Source organism: Amphibalanus amphitrite, unplaced genomic scaffold (genome assembly GCF_019059575.1).
Source record: "Amphibalanus amphitrite isolate SeventyFive unplaced genomic scaffold, NRLGWU_Aamphi_draft 000180F_arrow, whole genome shotgun sequence".
Taxonomy (NCBI): domain Eukaryota; kingdom Metazoa; phylum Arthropoda; class Thecostraca; order Balanomorpha; family Balanidae; genus Amphibalanus; species Amphibalanus amphitrite.
Window position 1 is genome coordinate 26,187 of NW_024881675.1, and position 17,326 is coordinate 43,512.

General features: G+C 54.2%; 2 protein-coding genes across 3 annotated transcripts in view; one reads left to right on the plus strand and one right to left on the minus strand.

Moving 5' to 3' along the window:
* The window catches only part of LOC122384055 (extended synaptotagmin-2-like), a 65,045-nt gene that overhangs the window by 26,144 nt on the left and 21,575 nt on the right, over positions 1-17,326 (minus strand). For both annotated transcript variants that reach the window (XM_043371029.1, XM_043371030.1), the window contains exons 2-8: positions 7,986-8,254; positions 7,354-7,395; positions 7,107-7,247; positions 6,821-6,964; positions 6,500-6,645; positions 5,178-5,298; positions 3,665-3,835 (exon numbers count right to left, since the gene is read on the minus strand). In XM_043371029.1, coding sequence (XP_043226964.1) covers positions 3,665-3,835; positions 5,178-5,298; positions 6,500-6,645; positions 6,821-6,964; positions 7,107-7,247; positions 7,354-7,395; positions 7,986-8,246 — 1,026 coding nt within the window. In that variant the 5' untranslated portion in view covers positions 8,247-8,254. The remainder of the gene's footprint in view (positions 1-3,664; positions 3,836-5,177; positions 5,299-6,499; positions 6,646-6,820; positions 6,965-7,106; positions 7,248-7,353; positions 7,396-7,985; positions 8,255-17,326) is intronic.
* LOC122384052 lies at positions 8,943-12,777 on the plus strand. The gene is made up of 5 exons (XM_043371027.1): positions 8,943-9,369; positions 9,585-10,702; positions 10,883-11,015; positions 12,315-12,429; positions 12,756-12,777. The coding sequence occupies exons 1-5, from the start codon at positions 8,943-8,945 to the stop codon at positions 12,775-12,777; spliced, it is 1,815 nt and encodes a 604-aa protein (XP_043226962.1).

Below are 17,326 nucleotides of genomic sequence, written 5' to 3' on the forward strand. Positions count from 1 at the left end.
TAAGCTCTATCTCCAACAGGAACGAAATGGCGCGGGGGTGGCAACCCCCCCCCCCCATGTGCGTTCTAGGATGGGAAAATGGCATGTGCGGGCGAGGGTTAAGAAACGTCGTCCTCTTATAAATCCGCCCTCCAGAAATCAGGACCCACCCGAATCTGTTAGACTAACGTGGTCTGTACTATCAGTTTAGTCCGTACCAAGTAATTTGCACACATCCCAGCATGGCCCTGCCGGTGGAGTTACTAACACCCAAACACATATCGTATCGCTGACGGCATTAACAGCACCGTCTTAACCGCCTCCACAAGCGCTATTTCTGATTAGCGGACATTCGCGACTCGGTCACCGGATATGAACTCAGGTCCCCCGGACCCAGCTCGGCCTGAGCGCCAGCGCCAGCGGACGCATGCACTGCGCCTGTTTTGGCCCACTGCCCACGCGCGCTGCTCGCGAGCCATAAACCGTCAGGGCCACGGGGTTATCGGAGCGCAACCAGATAAAGGTGTTAATGGTGCACAGCGCGCACGAAGGGAATGGTGACTGCATGGGGTGACAAAACGGTAAGCGAACTATGACACTCATCGACGCAAACTTAAGTACTCAGTCTCACACATGAATTTTCTAGCAGCAATGCTCGCCACCTCTCAACGACTAAAACGACGCTAATTAAAAAAATGAATAAATCTAGTCTTAGGTCAGCTGGATATGGGACCGTATAGTAACAATTACCCAGGAACAATAAACTTAACTGCAGGCTGTGTCATCTTCTCGGAGCAACATTGATAACGCTAGCATCTAAAAGCCTACATACATGATGAGAGGGGCTTGCACAATAAATATCTGGTGGAAAAGCAAACCATGCATCATCTAGTCAAATATATATTTTTTTTTGCAATTTGATTAGTTACCGTCTGAGAGCCCACAAAGGTTAATATTTCGCCGTATTTCCCGGCCAGCAACATCAGTGTCTTGTAAGTAACGCGTCATTCCGAACAAAAAAAAAACCAGCAAGCATGGCAGAAAATGACCAACGGTTTGCATCCCAGTCGGTTTAAAGTCCCACAAATGTCCAAAACTACACCGAATTAATAGCGGCTCTCACTACTCAGCACTGGCCACTGGATGACGCTATCAAGGGTACGGGTAGTTGCAGTTGCACAGTGCAAATCCCACAGTAGCAAGACATGATAGGTGAACGTATGGATATCAAGACCAATATCAAGACACCAAGACAATGGATAAACACTATAAACAAAACTATGGACGCCTCCCAAACGCAGAGTTAAAGCCGTAGACATTTCATCAAGGCATGACCGATGCACCGAAACGGACAAACCCCAAATGCAAGACACCCCAACAGAAACACTAAACGCCAGCCAGACATCCCCCAGCTCCGGACATAATAACTGCGGAAACATTACGAAGCTCCCGAGCTGCTCCGGACATCCCTTCTCCGGACAACTCCGGACACCCCGAGTTCCGGACGGACACCCCGACGCCCTCTGCGGGCGTTACCTTCCCAGCGACTCATCATCTGACGGCCCGTTGTCGTCATCAGCTACGGCCAAGTTGACGTGAGCACCGCTTACGTACTCCATAATGATCTGCGAGGTGTATTGAGTAGCTGAGCGGGACAGACTGGTCTCGGGTGGGGTTCAGCGGAGGTAGACGGTACGGAGCAGGATCACACGTCTCGCCGCAATTCATATCGGTTGAGAGAGTGGGTTAGTCATAACATGACAAAAAAAGGAACGGCGACACTAGAGAAACAAGCGGACAAGCTAGAGACGGCCAGCATCCAATAGTCGTTCAGAGCTAGAGACAGAGACAGACAAAGGCGGAGAGAGAGTGAGAGTCTGCAGCTCTCAGAGTCGGCGTGCAGTCCACATCCAGAAGCTCGTGACGAGTCGCTCTGCGGCCCGGGGCGGAGTCTCACCTGCCCAGGTTATCATCTTTGTTGCCGGGATCATCGGAATCGGAGAGCTCCACCCACAGTCGCGGACCGACCGACTCAAGCAGGGCAAACTGACCCGGGCGCAGAGGGTAGGTCAGCGACACGGCACGGCACGGCACGGCACGGCGGCACGGCACGGGCGAGCCACGTGGCGCCACGTGGTAGCTCAGACAGTACAAGTACAGACAGACACGGCACACAGACACACGCGGACGGGACGGAAGCGGCGAGAGAGGTGAGGTGGTAGATATCTGCGGTTAAACGCCGTCGTTTCGCTGTCGGGGATATCAGCGTGTCTTACTTCTTAGATTTCGGGGAACGAGTAGGCTGGGCTCCTTTCATGACTATTGGAATGCTAACCAGACATTCGTAACAACTAAGTTAATGCATGAAATACGAGCAACTAGACAATCAAATGAAAATATTGCAAACGTCAACGTCTCGACTCTCGGGTATGGTTAAAGTCTAAATGCATAAAAAGCCGTGGGGCTCATTGCTTGGCTTGGGACTGAATAGGATGACGGACAAATGTCCGACGCAAACAACAGTACATTACATAGTGTGCCTCCGTGACAGCACGAATTGGAACGAACATCCCTGACATCTGAGTCAGGTAGCACGGATAGACAGCCAACTGATTGGGCAGTGGCTGCTGCCAGCACGGCGAAACATTACACACGATTGCGGTGAGATACTAAGGGCACCTACATAACGGATACAACTCACAGGGGGATTACGGCTGGCACATGATCATATCCCTTCGGATAACCTATAAAGGGTAAGGGCATAACTATAAGCGTCTTCTAGCGTCTAACTATAAGCGTCTTATAGCTGAGAAGAGCGTCTTCAACTTTAACGCATGCCCTCAACGCTGATAATGAATCCAATCAATGAAAGCACCTGCAGTTCTACCCAAAAATAATCGCCAGCCTGTAATGAGCTTTTTGGTGAAACAAGCCTCGAACAACTTTCTCGTTTTAAAACACCTATCTCATCTGTGAGTGCAGTATTCGAATTGAAGAGTGCCCACTGTCTAGAGGACTTCAGACTCATCCAGAGTCCTCAAGCAGGTCGACCTCAGACTCATGCTGAATGATGGGTAAACCCAGCAAGAGATAGCTGATGGGTGTTACGTGTGGAATCACAATGATGATATTTTGACAAAACGTCATTTAATTAATCTGTCTCCGTCGAGGAATTGAACACACGTTATTATCAGGTAACTGATAAACCCAAAAAAAACATTCCTAATCTCAGCCGATATCGACACCTTTTTTAAACCCCACATTGTTCTCCGGTGAATTTCAGACGAGTTGGTTAGAGACCTTCAAAAAAGGTACAATAACTCGATTTTTCTCAAGTTTGTCTGTCTTGGCAGATAAAGCAATACCAGAACAGGCCTACGAACACACATATTTGATCAGGATCGGACGATTGGACACTTTTAAAAGGAGATCTTTCGTGCCTCCCGGAAATTCACGGGAGAGCAGATGTGGGGTTTAAAAAAAGGTGTCGATATGGCGTCCGATCCCGACTCGGACGTCTCCCGTTTCTGTGCGGTTTTCTCGACCTTCGACTCAGTGCTCCGCGGTGGCCGTCAGCCACGACGCTGGCACCGTGCCAGGTATGACGTCACACGCCCCCAGGCCCAGTACCGCCCGCCCGAGCCGGCCGGTCGTCCCAGGGTCGTCCGTCCGTCCTCAGACCCACCTCACAAACATAGTTCCAGACGGGGTCCACAGTATCCTGGATGTACTTGGTCTTGAACTGCTTGGCGCCGATGTAGATGATGGCATAAGGATCGGACTTGCCCTGGCCGAAGATGTTGCGGTCCTTCTTCATCAGGTCCTTGCCCTCGATGAGTCGCAGACGGAGCACGCCCTGTGTGGGGTCGGGTCAGGTCAGGTCAGGTCAGGTCAGGTCAGGTCAGGACATGACATGCTACTTAGACCCAGCCACCGCCCACCACTACTGATAAAAAACAGTGAAACGCCAGTAATTTATAGCACTGGCAAATAAAGTTTCACTTTTTATGTCAACCATGGTTTCAAGCGCGTCACTCTGCGCCTAAATGCTCGCCTATATATTCGTACTTCGTAGCGTTCAGTGCATCACTGTAAAAATTTAAGGGGAAAAAAGAAACCACTCATTCAATGTGGAATGTGGATGCGTGTGATGTGATTCAGTCCATTGCGCAATATGCTTTTAAAATCAACCGTTAATTCAGAAAACGACTATATGTCATCAATCGTTTCGAAGCCCATCCCAGACAGAAGCATCCTCATTCCTCATGCCGAGAAACCTCCACCGCGCGGCGCGGCGCGGCCAGCACCCAAACACTCGGACCAGCTGATGTCATCCCCTCCCCTCCCTCCCTCCCTCCGCCTCCCCACCCCCGCCCCTCCCTCCAAGCCCCAGCAGTGGGCCGGCCGGCGAGTCAGCTGATCGCATGCAAAACAGGCGTGACAGGGCATCGCTGCCACGTGCTATGCCGGCAGCTGCACCGCCCGCCGGCTGGACTGGACGGGGCGGATAGGTCACCAGTGGATGTCGAGGTTATGACATTGGCGTCGCATGTGAGCGACGCATTCCGTGACTGCCATCGTTAGAGTGGGAAGAGTGTGGGAGCGGTGAGGTAGAGTATCGGAGCGGCCCGGCAGAGTATCTGAGCAGCCCGGCAGAGTGTAGGGGCAGGGCGACAGAGTGCGGGGGCGTGGCGCGCGGTGAGGCGCAGAGTATCGGAGCAGCCCGGCAGAGTGTAGGGACCGTGAGACAGAGCATAGGGACGACGTGGCAGAGTGTCGGAGCGGCCCGGCAGAGTGCGGGGGCGGGCTCGATAGCGGCGGCACGGGTCCGGTGCAGCGCGGCGTTTCCGTTTGCGACTCGCCAGTCGGGCCCATGAATCACAAACAGTGTGTGGGCGGTGCCGGGCATGGGGTCTCGTATTCCAGACCCGACACAAAGCGGCCGATATTTAGCGCCCAGGAAAACAGGCGACACAGAGACGCCTGAAGAGATTGATTTCACTTTAGCTACAGAGCCAGAGAATCGTCACATTCCTTCGCGTCCAAAATCGCATATTCAACACACTATAGGCCCAACAACCGCCCGACCATTTGGCCATAATTCCTGGAGCTTGCCCTTGAACCAGCCTGTCTGACCTTGACAGCCCGAGCCACCCGCCGGCCGGCTCCGTCCATCGCTGATGCGTCACATGTCTTACCTTTGGCTGTGAGGCGGTCACCATCTTGGTCGGCACCTGGTCCGACAGGATGATGGGCCACTTGTTGGGCAGCACCATCATAGCGGCTATCGTGTCCACAATCACATTGCGCAGGATGCCGCTGTTGTGGAGACGGAGACAGGACAACGGTTCATGTTTATTCAGTCAAGTGTATGATAGCTCATTGTTTAGGTAAGTCGAGTGAGCACTTAAACTTGCTTACATTACTGTACGAGGCCAAATAATAAGAGACAATGTCAATAGGAATTGCAAAAAAAAAAAAACTAAGTGGTTTCACTTAACATCATTCGCAAAACGGTGTCAGAAGCTAAAAGGCGGCGTAAAATCATTTCTCTGCACCGTGAAAAGAATTTCACTTCGTTGACTGACCACCCATCTCCTCATCCACCCTCCCACCGAGACGGTAGCACAGACTGACCCTCCGGTCCCTCTCTCCCTCCGGTTCCCGTTCCAGTTCTCTCCCTCCCGTCACAGGGCGGTCCCCGAAGCGGTCACAGTCACGGCCACGGTCACAGTCACGGCCACGGCCCCGTGAGAGCCGGTCACGTCGGCACCACGTGGGAACAGGACGTCGGCCAGACGTCGGGGCATGGATCGGGGATGGGGTGCACTCCGCGCCAGTCGGGGTGATGTGACTTGAGTGATATGGTAATGCACTTGACACAATAAAAGAGACGGTTGTATTGTCTGTCGGGAATCTTCGACAACCATGGCAGACTGCCTGAAATAGCAGGCTGATTCTATACAGGCTGACCAAACACAGGAAAACATGAGGGAAGCCCACGTCGCGGCGAACTATCGACCGAGCTGTCTGGCACCGGCCTCCACGCCCTTCCGCGTCGCCTGGCGCCAGTCCATGGCCGTCAAAGTTCCGTGCAACGTCCCCGCTTCGCAAGGCGTCAACACCGATTCTAGCAGAATCCACTCACAATTTTCACATACGACCGCTACCCGATCTGTCTGGCGTCTCCCGTAACTTCCGTTTTATTCCTGTCCGGACAGTCTCCCTCAGTCCGCCTGAAACTTCCGCTTTCGTCCTGTCCGTCTTATTCCCGTCTTGTCTGGTCCATTCCCGTCCCGCCCCTTTCATCCTACGCATATCTCTCTCCCCATCCTGCCTTGTCTCGTTCCATCTCATACCTTTTCGTACTACTCCTCGTCTCCCTTCCCGTTCCCCCGGTCTCTCATCGCTACCCCCCCCCCTCCTCGGACCCGTCCCGCCTCTTCTCGTCCTATTCCACGTCCCCCTTCCGTCCCTACCTTGTCTCTTCCCTTCCCGCCTGGCGTCCCCGTTCACCCACCTGAGGCCGGGCATGTCGAGCACGTCAGCTACGCCGAGCATGTTGAAGTCGATGTCGGGGTTGTTGAGGAAGAAGAGCTGCATGCCGCCGATAATGGGGATCGAGCTGATGAGCGGCTTGTACACGATACGCATTACGCCGTGCAGCTGGGGAACAGATGAAAGCGTGAGAAGTTGATCAATGCGAGTAAAATCGATGATTATGGATAGGTCAATCAAGGAGTCATTTATATATAACTCAAGTCATACCCCCAACCACGCAACATCACCGACCCGTTCTTCATCGTTTCCAAACTATTATTCGCCCCTAAACCGCACTCACCTGGAAGTCTTTGATGCCCGCCGTCATGCGACTGAAGCTGCACTCGATGCGCGAATCGCCCGCGTAAAAGATCTCCAGATCCATGATGATCTCGGAGCGCTGAACGTTATCCGAATACACCTTCACTCCACCGACCCGGGGCGGCTGAAAACGGTGGGCGGAGGAGAAATTCAGCGTGTGGCGGAGTTTATAGCAGCAGCAACATCAGCACTGTCTGTGAATGAATCAGAAAAAAGAATGTAGGCATTTTTGTGAACGAATGATGAATATACTGAAGTGTACTTACGATATCACCGAGATATATTTTCTCGAACTTGAAGTTGTAGAGTTTGTAGCCGGACATGGTGGCCGCCAAGCTGGCTTCGAACTGCGTCTTCAGCAAGTTCTTGACGTAGTCGCCCACATATGGCCACATTTGTTTCAGCATCTGTAAAGGGGCTTTGTGCCATTCACTGTTCAACTGAGTAATGGTGAATAGATGACATAAATGTGATTCGTTGTCAATGGCTATCATAGCTGAAATGTCACCTTACCTTGTTCAGCCACTCTGCTCTTTCTACATCAGGGAAGTGAACCTGTAAATGAAAGAACAAATGTAAATAATCTTAAAAGCTGAATCTAACGACGAACTGCAGTTCGCATCAGGGCTGCGGAGTCGATGGATTTTCGGCGACTCCGACTCCGACTCCGACTCCGGCTTTCAAAAACCAGCTCCGACTCCGACTCCGACTCCGGGCAGAATTGTCGACTCCGACCGACTCCAACTCCCGACTCCGACTTCGCAGACCTAGCAGGGCTGCGGAGTCGACAGATTTTCGGTGACTCCGACTCCGACTCCGGCTCGGGTTTCTAAAATCGACTCCGACTCCGACTCCGACTCCGGTCAAACCTGTCGACTCCGACCGACTCCGACTCTGACTCCGACTCCGACTCCGCAGCCCTGGTTCGCATACAAACAAATCAATCGAATAGCGGTATCGAGCGAAAACAGGCTGACTCATCCATCTGCATCAAAATTCCATCAAGCTCCCACTCGGTTGCTAAGGTGATAATGACCATCTTGAAACGCCTACCGCATTCCGAGAAACTTAATGATCTAATATTATCACATAGGCGCATTTTCGGAGCTTTCACCACTCCCCCATATCGTTTCAGCCCCACTCACCCAGGAGGGCAGGTCCTGCAGTTTGGCCAGAGTGACCTGCTCGCTGTTGAGCGCGATGGCGCGCGCCAGTTCGCGCTTGGTCTTCTTCTGGCGGCTCCACTTCTCCCTCATCACGGAGAGGATGATGCCGCCGACCAGCCAGGCGGGCGACAGCTCCAGGTAGCCGACCGCGTAGATACCCAGGATGGCGGCCGTGCGGCGCAGGAACAGCATGCCCAGGCTGCCGGAGCCGCCGGCCGCGCCTCCGTCCGCGTCACTCATGGCGCGACCTGGCGGGGGCGGCGGGAGCGCTCAGTAAGAGTGCTGCGGGACTTTGGAGTGCTTGGTAATGCAAAGTTGAAAATAACGCCCTTGACTGGTCCTAGGCAGATCCAAATGATCTTATTCTCTATAAATGCACAAAGTTACTCTTTTGCCTGGAATCTTTCAAATTTTCCAAGCTATGTGATAAAAACTTTTAGGTCACTCATCCCATCAATAATCTTTTAGCAGCCACAATATGTGGATTGCTGTAGTTGCCGCTGTGCGGAGGCGCGTCCGGTGCACGGCGCGCGTGTGAGTTGTCGCGTGCGGCTGGGATTTGTTGTGGAAAATGGATCAGCGGCGAGTCGTCGGCGAGAGGGAGCGCGGGAGGGAGCGGCGCGGGGCGGCCGCCGAGCGTTGTTTTTGCGAAGTCGGTTTTATTTCTGTGCGAGTTTAAATACAAGCTATTTCGGCGTTATGACGACGAACGTGACAGTGTCATTGGACCAGGTTCCGGTGATGGCAAGTGCGGTGGCGCCGACAATCGTCCCGCGACCGGTGACAGCGCCGGTGCCGGTTGGTGATGGTGGTGTGACAGACTCGGCAACCGTCTCACAGCCTGTGGTCGCGGTACCGTCGGCACCTTTTGATGCGCGGCTGATACCGGAGTTTGACGGGACCGAAGATGTGGTCAGCTGGCTGGCGCGTGCTGAGATGCTGTGCCAGCTGAGGGGAGTGGCCGCCGAGACTGTGATTCCTCTGCGCCTCGCTGGCGGTGCTTTCCACGTATGGTCCCAGCTGCCGGCGGCCAGTCGCTGCTCGCTGACGGCCGTGAGAGACGCCCTCCAGGCGGCGTTTGCTCTCGATGAGTACGCCGCCTATGAAGCGTTCGCCGCTCGGCGACTGATGCCAGGAGAGTCGGCGGACGTATTCCTCGCTGACCTCCGCCGGCTGGCGGCGCTGTTCGGAGGAGTGCCGGAGCGAGCGCTGGCCTGCGCATTCGTGGCAGGCCTGCCGGACAGCGTCCGGCAGATGATCCGCGCTGGCTGCCGGGCAGATGGACTGGACCTGTCATCGGTGCTGGCGCGCGCTCGCGCTGTGCTGACCGACGAGCGGCTCTCCGCAGCAGCAGCAGCGGCGCGTCGGACTGTGCCGCCGCCGGCTAGCCACCCATCTGCGGCGCCTGGACCCGGCCAGCCGCCGGGGCCGACGCGTGGACGGCCTCCGCGCGGTCCGCGTCCGCTGAGATGCTGGACCTGTGGAGAGCCCGGCCATATTGCTGCGAGATGTCCGCGTCAGTCGGAAAACGGAGCCGGAGGGGACGGGTCAGCACCGCCGTTCTCTCCTGCGCGACAGTGAGCGGTGCGCTGCCGATTACACGCCTGCACGTGGACGGACGAGAGTGCTCGGTCCTCATCGACACCGGGAGCACCGACACCATCATCTACGCGCCATTCTGTGCGCAGTGGAGGCGACGGGTGGTGCGCGTCACCACGATCAGCGGCGACGACCTGAAATGCAGCGGCATTGGCAGTGTAACGGTCGAGGCGCCGACGGGCCATCGTGCCGCGCTTGAAACGCTGGTGGTGGAGGAGCGGCCGCTCGGCGTGGACATGGTGCTCGGAGTCAGCGGTATCTCGGCTCTCGGGGGCGTGACGGTGCTGTCCCCCTCTGTGGTGCGGTTCTGTGGAGCAGTGTGTCGTGCGCCGCCAGACATTGAGACGCCGGACTTCCGGGTGCAGTTCAACGCGGCTGCCCGGAAGTGGTCGGTTGCATGGAAATGGTCCGATGGGATCGGACCCCAGTGCCTCACGAACGCTGTGCCGCAGTATGCTGTGCCGCCCGCCGCTCGTCACGAGTTCGAGACAGAACTTGACGACTGGATAGAGCGGGAGTGGCTCGTGCCGTATGACGAGCGGCGGCAGGGGCCGCCGAAAGGGTTGGTGCCGCTAATGGCTGTGGAGCAGCGCAATCGGGGGAAAGTTCGACCGGTGTTGGACTACCGAGAACTGAATGACTTTGTGCAGGCTCACACAGCTGACAGCGACGTGTGCGCGGAACAGCTCCGCAAGTGGCGCCGGCACGGCGCAAATGTGGCGGTCGTGGACCTGAAGCGTGCCTACCTCCAGCTGCACCTGGAGGAGCGACTCTGGCCGTTTCAGACGGTGATGGTGCGGGGGCAGCGATTCTGTTTGACCCGCCTAGGTTTTGGTTTGAATATCGCGCCCCTCGTGATGAAGGCTGTCGTGCGTGCTGTGCTCGATCAGGACCCCGACATCGGGCGTGCCGTCCTCCCATATGTGGACGACCTCCTTGTAAATGAGGACATAGTCAGTGCCGAGCGCGTGGTGGCGCATTTCGCGCAGTTTGGACTGGACTGTAAGCCGCCGGAGCGGGCGGCCAGTGGAGTGCGGCTCCTGGGCCTGCGGGTGCACGAGGAGAACGGGCAGCTGCGGTGGAAGCGGGACAATGCCGTGAGCGCGCCGCCAGAACGTGTGACTCGCCGATCTGTGTTCGCGTGGTGCGGACAGCTAGTGGCCCACGTACCAGTGTGTGGGTGGCTTCGACCCGCGGTCGCATGGCTTAAGCGGCGTGTAAATGAGCTGACGCGCGGATGGGACGACATCACTGATGACGCCGCGCTGCGCGTGCAGATGGACTGTATCGCGAGTCGCCTCGCCAGTGACGACCCGGCCCGTGGCGTGTGGTGTGTCGACGGGGACGAGGTGGTCGCCTGGACAGACGCCAGCTCGCTGGCCACCGGAGTGGTCCTGGAAAACACAGACGGTGAGGTGATCGAGGACGCATGCTGGCTCAGGCGAGACGACGCTGTACACATAAATATGGCCGAACTCGATGCCGCTATTCGAGGCATTAACTTGGCAGTTGCGTGGGGCGCACGGAGAATCGATCTCCGAACCGACTCGGTGACGGTGAAGCGGTGGATCGACGACGCGATCAGTGGCCGCGCGCGCCTCCGTACTAAAGCCAGCGGCGAGCTGCTCATCCGACGGCGTGTGGCGATTATTCGTCAGCTGGTCATCGAGCTGGAGCTCCGTCTGACAGTGGCGCTCGTTCGATCGGCGGATAATCGCGCTGATGCACTGACTCGAGTGCCCAGGGAGTGGCTCCGAGACGATCTGACGTCGACAGTGAGCGCGGCCGCCGTGAGCGCGGCTGGCGAGCCGTCGGCAGTGAGCGCAGCCGCTGTGAGCGCGGCTGCAGCGGGCGAGCCGTCGGCAGTGAGCGCGGCCGCTGTGAGCGCGGCTGCAGCGGGCGAGCCGTCAGCAGTGAGCGCGGCCGCTGTGAGTGCGGCTGCAGCGGGCGAGCCGTCGGCAGTGAGTGCGGCCGCTGTGAGCGCGGCTGCATCGGACGAGCCGTCGGCAGTGAGCGCGGCGGCTGTGAGCGCGGCTGCATCGGGCGAGCCGTCGGCAGTGAGCGCGGCCGCAGCGGGCGGGCTGTCGGCAGTGGGAGTAGCTGCCGCGGACGAGCCGGCAGTGAGCGCAGCCGCGGTGGGTGAACCGTCGGCAGTAAGCGCGGCCACAGCGGACGAGCCGAACGCTGTAAACGCGAGCCTCGATGGTGCAGAGAGCGTGGCTGAAGTGCACGAGCGAGCTGGTCATCCGGGCGTCCGACGGACATTGTATTTTGCTCGCCGATGTATCGGCCGCGTCTCGAGAGACCAGGTACGCGCCGTGGTGACAAATTGTGATGTCTGTCGAGCGATCGACCCGGCTCCAGTAAAGTGGCGACACGGGTCGTTGGGTGTACCACAGACGTGGCACAGACTGGCCATTGATATAACTCATTATGGGGGCCATCCGTACCTCAGTGTAATCGACTGCGGGCCGTCGCGGTTCACTGTATGGCGGCCGCTGCGACGGCAGGACAGTGTGTGCGTTATTCAGCGGCTGGAGGAGATATTTTTTGATCGAGGAGCTCCGGCGGAGCTGTTGTGTGATAACGATCCTGTGTTCCGCGGCCGACCGTTTGCCGTGCTCGCCGCGCGCTGGGGAGTGGCTGTGAGGTTCCGGGCGGCCCATGCACCGAGCGGGAACGGTGTCATCGAGCGCTGCCACCGGACAGTGAAAGTGATCGCCGCCCGGAAACGGTGCGATATCGCCGAGGCGGTACACTTGTATAACGTGACGCCGCGTGACGGCGAGGCGGTGGCCAGCGCTCCGTTTTGTGGCGTGTACAGGTACGAGCCGAGTGACTGTGTGCGGTTGCCGGCTGCTCCGCCAGGGACGGCCGCGGACGGTGGGGCCGGGGCGCGGGAGCTCCCTGCGGTGGAGACGGGCCCATACACAGTCGGAGACGCGGTGTGGGTGCGCCGCCGTGGGACGCGCTGCACGGAGCCGTCCCGCCGGGGTACCGTCACGGCGGTGGTCTCTCCGCAGGTTGTCGATGTGGACGGTATGCCACGACACGTCAGGGATTTGCGGCGCAGAAATAGTGAGCCGCCCCCATGTGCTGAAATTGACGCGGACGACCCCATCTACGTGATGGATCCCCCGTCTCTCCCAGTCCTCCAGCCGGCTCCAGTTGAGCAGGGGCCGGAGTTATGCGACGCTCCAGCTCCGGAGCCTCCTGCCGTGGCTCCTCGGCGAAGTCAGCGCACCCGCCGTCCTCCGCAAGGATGTTTCTGTGAGGGATGTAAATGATCCTCAGGATCAGGGGGAGGTGTAGTTGCCGCTGTGCGGAGGCGCGTCCGGTGCACGGCGCGCGTGTGAGTTGTCGCGTGCGGCTGGGATTTGTTGTGGAAAATGGATCAGCGGCGAGTCGTCGGCGAGAGGGAGCGCGGGAGGGAGCGGCGCGGGGCGGCCGCCGAGCGTTGTTTTTGCGAAGTCGGTTTTATTTCTGTGCGAGTTTAAATACAATTGCGGTGCTAACTGCTAGGAATCTAGTCAGATTGTCTTCCCTAGAAGTTGGGATGAAGACCACAAAGGACAGTTTGAACACTGGGAGTGGGTACACCCTATTCGTGTTTGACTTTGGTCTCTTTCTGAGCTAGAACTTCATGGACAATAAGCTGCTTCTCTCTACAGAGGGAAGCCAATGGTGCCAAATCTAAAGATCACAGTCCTTCTGGTGACCTCATACTCTCATAGTCATGTCAACAGTCAATGACCCCGCTATTAGTTTTTTTTTTGGGGGGGGGGGCAATGGCTTCTAAAGACATGATTGCAGAGCAATAACAGTAGGTAATGTCAGGGCATTTTTGGCTTTAGAATATGAATAATATTAATATGAATATGAAGAAAAAAACATTGAAAACCTCCACACATGACAGTACATTGATGTTGCAATTGCATAGGGCATGAATAGTCATGCCATGGGTCTTTGGTGTGATTTGCAACATGAATTTCACACCAACCTTACTTCTAACAAAATGTAGTTGCTGTTGATGACGTGACAACAATATGTAGGCATGTCAATGTTGATTAGAAAATATTCACAGTACATTTTCTATTTTTATCTATTTTTTACCTATTCTTAATGATAGAAGCCTGTCCAGGTAAGTTGGCTAGGTATGTTGACAATTTTTCTTTTTTTTTTTAAACTAAAACTATCTATCTATTATTTACCCCTCGACGGTACAATGGGTTGTTGGATGGGTTGTTGGGGGGGGGGGGGGGTTGCAACCGATTTTTAGCGGTAATACCGAGGGGCACCCATTAACCCTCGCCGGCACGGGGGGTTGATGCAACCCCCCCCCAAAGGTTTTTCGCAAATAACTCGCGTAAAAAGCGGCCGATCGCGACGAAACTTTCAGTACCCTCGCATTGATCAATTTTACACCTATCCTGCAAATTTCATGACCCTGACCCAAATGACCTTTGACCTACCTGTGACCTACTTTTCGAGACCATGTTTTGGCCGGAATCGCGAATCGGCGCGTGTCATCTCCCATTAGCCGCACAATTACAGTTTTTTCGTGGTTTCAAGCATTCAAACATGTTATTTGATGTTGCCTCCCTGCAATAGGGGGTGAGCCAAGGTCACCTGAGTCAGGTCAGGTCATTGACCTTTGATGACCTCGGTCCAACTTTTCCAGATTTACAAATTTCTAGGCCAGTTCTTGGAGCTGAATTAGAATTTAGCAACCATTTGAACATTTACAAAGTAGTTATACAAAGGACAGTTCGAACACCTGGTGCCTGACACCGACTGAGTCGAGTCTGAACAGAAAACATGAGTTTGATGAGAGCGGGACCTCCAGGCTTTAGTGCCTTTACATATCCCAATCACTTTAACCCGGCAGGCGGTGGGCCTACCAGCCACCTTCCGCGCGGGGGGTGGGGCATTTTTTTGCCCCCCCCGTATCTCCGAAACTACTGGACGGATCCGGAAAATTCAAACGGCGTTCGATAGCCCTGTCAAATTTGTCGAAGGAAACCAAATTTCATTGACCTCGGGGTCACCGATGACGTCACAGGTCAGGTCAAAGATAAAATGTTTCACCGTTCACGGGGCTTCTAGGGAAAGCGCTATAACACCGAGTAAAACGCATTTTGTCGAAAATCAGCGATAAGGCGTCAGTTGTCTAGTACATATGTTGCTATTAGAGGTCACTGGTCATACCAGGTCAGGTCACAGGTCAGGTCACCAAAGGTCACCATTCACCAAGGGTCACCACATGAGCCCAACTTTACTAAGGTTATGTGATGCATGTTTTATGGCCAGTTTTTCATTTCCAACTCAATGGTGTTGGTTATAAGACCATCAGGTACGGTTTAGGTCACTTTCTGGTGGACGTCAGGTCAAGGTCAGGTCAAAAAAGGTCAAATTTCAAAGTTGATATTTTTGCATAAAATGGGTATCGATTCGATGCAGCTCGTCACGGGGAGTCTAATGGTGGTCTTTGTTTTGCGCTACGAGGTCTATAATTGCTAAAAATTGAGTTTGAAAATTTGACGTCATCAATTTTGAACAGTTTTTTTCGCTATAACTTGGCCAAAAAAAGAGGTATCGATCTCAAATTTGGTATGTAGATAGAAGGCGGTAGGGACTATTACATATATTCCGGTTTTTTTTTCGAAATTCAAAAAACTTTTTGGATTTTTTGGCTATTATATTCAAAAAATCTATTTTTTTATTTTTGGGGGTCAAAATCCAAAAAAATTCGAAAAACCGATATAGCAGTTTTGTAGCCCTCTTGATTTCATTCCACACCTTTTATGTCTGAAACATTTTTCTGTATCTCTAAAGCTGTAGGCCTGACAGCTCTTCCCGCGAAACCTTTTTTTTTTTGGGTAGAAAATGGCAAAAATGACGTCACTCTGACGTCATTAGCGGCCAACCTATCATAGCCTTTGAAGAAATTTTTGGTCACCATGTGCGCTAGCTGCTCCCGGGAGGGTACTGAAAGTTTGGTGACGATCGGCGCAGCGGTTCTCGAGATATATTGAAAAAACTAAAGGGGGGCAAAAAAATGCCCCCCCCCCACCGCCTGGAAGGTTAAGGTTGGTATTTGGTAAGGTTATAGTGTTTTCGCAACATGTTACGAAGCTGTCAGAGGCGGTCAACACATACTACCAATAGGTACCTGACATTACCAATACTGCTTGACCTGACCTGACCTAAATGCTTAAAGAAATCATCCGTGATCAAAATCATCCGTGCTCAAAACTAGCATGATGTTTATGATCAGCACCCTGATAAAAACCCCGTGGCAGCCACAATATACTGTGTTCTAACAAGGCCAGATTTTCCTGACTCTTGGGTCATTGACCTGACCTGGAAGGTAAACTGATGACCTACCTACGACCTTAACCCGCGCCGGGACGGGGGGGGGGGGGTGTTTTAACACCCCCTGCGGTTTTTGGCACACCTGTTCGTGCATCTTTTCCGCACATGTTGTGAAAATTTCAGAACCAGGTCGCCTTAGGTCAGGTCACCAGGTCACGCCAATTGACCTCACCTCAGAAAAAAATAAGAATGCTCGTCATAGCTACACCGATTGATCGATTGCCTTCAAACTTTCAGGGATTGATTAGAGCAACATTATCAATAAAATGTATATCTCGGAATTTTGATATCGGTGAGGGTGACCTAAGGTCAGGTCAATTTTGCGGCCTCTCCATTACCTATAATAAGTAAATGGGAGAAAATTGAAAAGCGTCTGTTTTGCACGAACGCTATTCTAGACACTCTCAAACATCGAGATGTAGGCAAAATTGACACACTGAACCGGAAAATGGCAACTGTGACCCTTCGTTATGTCCCCGAGGTCATCTCAGCTCACGAACAGAATCTAGCAGCTTTTCGCTAATAACTTCTGATAGAGTCGTGCTAGAGCGCTTAAAACGCCCTAGATGTATTCGGCTCGACGTTGCGGATCGACTGATATGCAACATGACCTTTTCCGGTCAGGTCATGACCTTGACCTGAGGTCAAATTTTCAAGTTGACCTTTCAAGGTCAAATTATAGTTCATTCGACGCGTCTCGACGAGAGGAACACGATGCTGGCAAAAGTAATGTCATGGCTCTTTTGAGTCAAAAGTTATTGCCGAAAAAAACGCTTTTCGTAAAAACAGCTATTTTGGGAGTTTTTGCCCTCTGGAGGCTAAACTGTTGACCTGAGGTCAAATTTGAGAATATTACTCAGAAAGGTCTGTAAAAGGGCTATCAAATGCACTTTTCTGCGGCGCTGTAGCTCTATCGGTTCCCGAGATAGCCGTTGGCAGTTTCCAAAATGTTGAAATAGTCAACATTTTACCTTTGGTGACCTCTGGTGACCTGACCTTTGACCTGATCCAAAAAATGACAGAAGTGTTTTCATCCTTATTTTGGACCTTCGTTCGATTGCCGCTTACCGCGTGTCGCTACGTGGCCCAGGAGCAGAGTTGGAAGGGGGGTGTTCAGACACCCCCCGGCCCGGCACGGAATCTCAGAGCACCGGCCCGGCGCGGGTTAAAATGAGGTATCTTATCGCTTCCTCTTCCTCTTGTCACAGGCAATACGTTCCTTTTTCCACGAAGCTCTAGCTCGCCTCAATCAGGGGCCAATCGTGGGTGCCGGGTGGGTACCACTACCCAAGATTCCTTTACTACTCAGGTTGGTTCACTAGGGAAATAAAGGCGCCGTGGTGACG